This window comes from Triticum aestivum, chromosome 3B, assembly GCF_018294505.1.
Source record: "Triticum aestivum cultivar Chinese Spring chromosome 3B, IWGSC CS RefSeq v2.1, whole genome shotgun sequence".
In the NCBI taxonomy this organism is placed as follows: domain Eukaryota; kingdom Viridiplantae; phylum Streptophyta; class Magnoliopsida; order Poales; family Poaceae; genus Triticum; species Triticum aestivum.
In genome coordinates, this window is record NC_057801.1 from 123,693,508 (window position 1) to 123,697,122 (window position 3,615).

The 3,615-nt window shown below is 47.0% G+C and overlaps 1 protein-coding gene across 1 annotated transcript; it reads left to right on the top strand.

The window, feature by feature from the left end:
- The first annotated feature begins 1,719 nt into the window (after positions 1–1,719).
- LOC100192143 (WRKY transcription factor WRKY24) lies at positions 1,720–2,757 on the top strand. Its single transcript, XM_044488375.1, has one exon. The coding sequence runs from the start codon at positions 1,799–1,801 to the stop codon at positions 2,465–2,467; it is 669 nt and encodes a 222-aa protein (XP_044344310.1). The 5' UTR covers positions 1,720–1,798; the 3' UTR covers positions 2,468–2,757.
- The last annotated feature ends 858 nt before the right edge of the window (positions 2,758–3,615 follow it).

Here is a 3,615-nt window from a genome sequence, read left to right on the forward strand (position 1 = left end):
GCGAGACATCGCTGTCAAATATCGCCGGCTGGCTATACCGTCTTCACCTTCCTGATAACATGAATTATTTAATAAGTTTAGAAAAGGAAGCAAGATTTACTAGCACCTTTTTTATATAATAAGATTTAATAGCACTTTTTTTTTGTGGGGGAAGATTTACTAGCACTTGGTGCAACCAAACAACAATGTATAAAAACTACCAGTTGGTAGAATTATAAAACCTTTCATTACAAAATACTCCCTCCCTTTCTTTATATAAGATGTATTTATTTTTTCAAAAGTCAAACGAGTGCAAGCTTTTAGAAAAATATATCAATATCCACAATATGAAATTTATATCATCTGATCCATCATGAAAAGTAGTTTCATATTATATCTACTAGGTATTGCAGATGTTGTTATTTTATTCTATAAATCTTGGTCAAACATTCAAATGGTTGACTTGCACGGAAATCAATACACTTTATACTCTGGAACGGAGGGAGTAGTAATTACTCGATGCATAAATAGTTCAACCAAAAAGGATAGTCTATATAAGAACGAGACATATTTGGTGCTGTTTTATTCTCTTAATCGTGATCGGCAAATCAAAATCCAAGTCTATCTAAGAAGAGTCGGCCTAGTTCTTTTCACTGATTCTCCCAGAAACATGAGATTCGGACCTCCCTCAGACTCTTCTCGAATCTCGAATTCATATTTTTTGGACAGTAGTTTGGATTTTTTTAATGCATTTGTAGGGGAGTTTAGAAGGAGGTCCGATTCTTGATCATGAGAGAATCGACAAAATAAACTGGCCGATGGCTACTCAATTGCTGGCTAGAGAGTAGGCTAGCTAGGTGTCGTTTGTCTGATAGACTACCCTGGTCAGGTGCACCGCATGTACACAAAATTAAGAGTTAGTGGGATTCGATCGACCGGCCGGTGCGATGGACTTGACCGCGAACGCTCATTTGGACCCGAAATGTTCCTCAGCTGGATTTTGGGTGTACTCCTTCTCCACTGTTGCGGATTTGAGCGCCGCGTTGTCTCGTTGTCTTTTCTTTTTAGGGGAGACGTTGTCTCGTTGTCATTGCACGTAGTACGTAGTATTTTTTTTCTTTACTTTCGCGGATCTGAGGCCGATGTTTATACGTACGTAGTATTATTTTCTCACCAGAGCACCGATGTCTCGTTGTCATTACAAGTACGTAGTATTTCAGATCCGCAACAGTGCAGTACTACACCCCAAATCCAGCTGACGAAGATCGTGATGTACCGGCCGATCGATCCGACTGCGAGGAACGTACATAGATGGATATATATCCTGTACGATCGTCGATGGCCGTGGCTGTGCAATGGCGGCGCTGCGCGCCTGTGGCAACCGCCGGCGTACTGCAGCCAATTAAACCACGCGCGCCGGCCGGGGCAACGGTCCAGATGAATGATCCAAAGGCCACATTTAAGTCTCCTCTTGACTAGCCAGGCCATTGCTTCTCCGGACTGCCCGGCCGCCCGGCCGGCCGGTCCACGTCGGGAATAATCCGAAAGCGCACGCGCACGTACGCCTCCATCACGGGCGCCAGAGCGATCAAATCGCCATGTGACTAGCTGACGCGACGCGACACCATCGGAACCTTCACCGTACGTACCCGCCATGAAGCATCCATGAAGCTCGCCGGCCGTTCGTGGGTAGTATAAATCGCGGACCATGCCACGAGGAATTCCGTCAAAGCAGTTAGCTCAGGCCCACCGCCGCCCAGCACTACCGGTAACGTAGCACGCTAGTGCGTAGTCCGTAGCTCGTCTGTGCAGTGCACTTATGGCGGCTTCGCTAGGACTTACCAGCCATGAAGCCTGCTGCACGGTCCACCCCACCGGCTCCTCCTTGTACAACTTCCAAGCCGATGACCCCTTCGTGGCAGCAGCGGACGGTGCCGCGGAGCTGAGCTTCCCGGAGCTCGTGGAAGCCGCTCGGGCCTCCGACTACTCGCCGCTTCCGGCGTTCGGCGTCGCTGGAGGCGAGACGATGAACATGTACGGGCGGAGCGTCGTCTTCCCTATGACGACCTCGTACTACTGCGACGGCGCCGGGATGTTCGACGGCGACGCTTCGGCGAGGGGGAGATGGGGAGGGATCGGTGCTATGACCGGGCGGCCGTCGGGGAGGATCGGGTTCCGGACTCGGTCGGAGGTGGAGGTGATGGACGACGGGTTCCGGTGGAGGAAGTACGGCAAGAAGGCGGTGAAGAGCAGCCCCAACCTGCGGAACTACTACCGGTGCTCCGCCGAGGGGTGCGGGGTGAAGAAGCGGATCGAGCGCGACCGCGACGACCCGCGCTACGTCCTCACCACCTACGACGGCGTCCACAACCACGTCACCCCCGGCAGCACGTCGTCGAGGGCAGCGCCGGCGTACTCGGCGCCGACGGCGCCCGCTTGGACCTGGAGCGAGCTGCATGCGGCGGCGCACTCCTCGGAGTCCTACTGAACGGAGCTACTGATCGACCAGTACGTAGCTGGTTCCCTTAGTTTTTACGGTCGATTTTACGGTTCGGATGAATGTATACGATTCGTTGCGCCGGTGGTGGTGTGCCGTCACCGAATAATTCGGTTGCTTTCCACGTCCATTGTGCACGCTGGAAACGCCGATCGACGGCGTGCATCATCGATCTGTAGAAAGAAAATAAATTGGTGCACGAACAAATAAACAAGCGCACGTACGTACGGGGCCAATCATCCTTGGCAAGTTGGTAGGCTCCACAATACGAGTCCATCCAATCTTTCTGATCTCCTTAAAATAATCAAAATAATCATGCTCTCTATGTTCTGTGGACATAACTGCAAACAAACTGAGTTCGAACGAGTTGATCTAGCTAGGCTTGACACTAAAATTCGAGCGGATACAAACTAAGCGAAGCTCAAGTTCGAGTTGTAGAAAGTGGCTAATGCTTATCTTGTAATGATCTCAAGTCGCTTTTAAATTAGTTTCGAGGTAAATAACATATTTTTTCTTACTAATTTTAGATAATTTATTAACTAGATAGGACGCAACACAACATAGAAGACCAATATAAAATATTATTCCAATCAAAATATTTTTCAAGGTAGTTTGATTTATTCTTTCTCAACTGAAGACTGATACTACTTAATAGCAAAAGTTCGTGGATGAGCTAACAAGAGAAAAATAAGGTGCATCTGCTCCCAAACCTTGGCAAAAAATAATAGGATAGTTAACACACTGGCCATGATCTTGAGGCCTAAATTTTCTCCAGCTTAATTAAGATTCAATGTTTGCTAGTAGATAAAATGAAGAAAGTCATACACAACATATATGATAGTACACCCTCCGTCTCATATTAGTTGCTAAAATGAATGTATCTAGATGCATTTCAGTGCTGACGACAACTAATATGGGACGAAGAGAGTAATAAATTATCTGATTTCCATTTAATATATATAGGATTATTTAGTATAATTGTATCATATCAAGCAAAAATTAAGCGAATCAATGTTGGCTCAAGATCAGCTCATTTTTTGATTAAGCTACATAAAATACTCATGCTTAGCTTATTTCTTTTTAATCGGTCTTGAGTCGAGCCGAAAGACATATCAACATGGAGTGATTCACGGGTCTGG

Bases quoted from the DNA above. Each gene is read 5' to 3' on its own strand.
- LOC100192143 (XM_044488375.1), top strand. From the start codon at position 1,799: ATGGCGGCTTCGCTAGGACTTACCAGCCATGAAGCCTGCTGCACGGTC.